We start from the raw sequence: 445 nt of genomic DNA, 5'->3' as shown, positions 1-445 counted from the left end.
CCATCCCTCTGGATCATTCCATCCCTCTGGACCAGCCCATCCCTCAGGATCATTCACCCCCCCCATGGCCTCCCTCTTTGCCGGGAAGGTCCTGAAGGCCAACAGGGAAGAGGACGAGGTGGAGACGGAGCGGGAGCTGAGCCGGGCCCTGGACAACAAGGTCCTGCTGCTCTACTTCGGGGCCGGGGGGTGTCCGCGCTGCCGCGGCTTCTCCCCCATCCTCCGGGACTTCTTCCTGCGCCTGACGGACGAGTCCTACGTGGAACGGGCTTCCCAGCTGGTCCTGGTCTACGTGTCCCGGGACGAGACCCGGGAGCAGCAGAGCAAGTTCCTCAGGACCATGCCCAGGCGCTGGTTGGCCCTGCCCTTCGGAGATGACTTCAAAAGGTACTGCCAGGGGTTCTCCAGGGGTGGTGGGACACTGGAACAGGTTGCTCAGGGAAGT

General features: G+C 64.3%; 1 protein-coding gene across 1 annotated transcript; it reads left to right on the top strand.

Moving 5' to 3' along the window:
* Positions 1–64: 64 nt before the first annotated feature.
* Positions 65–387, top strand: NXNL1 (nucleoredoxin-like 1; the record flags this gene model as incomplete). The annotated part of the gene is made up of 1 exon (XM_010005681.1): positions 65–387. A coding segment is annotated over exon 1 (323 nt), but the record flags the coding sequence as incomplete, so codon positions are not given.
* Between the last annotated feature and the right edge of the window lie 58 nt (positions 388–445).

This window comes from Chaetura pelagica, unplaced genomic scaffold, assembly GCF_000747805.2.
Source record: "Chaetura pelagica isolate M959 unplaced genomic scaffold, ChaPel_1.0 C10939783, whole genome shotgun sequence".
Lineage (NCBI taxonomy): Eukaryota > Metazoa > Chordata > Aves > Apodiformes > Apodidae > Chaetura > Chaetura pelagica.
This window is presented reverse-complemented; position numbering and strand designations above follow the sequence as displayed.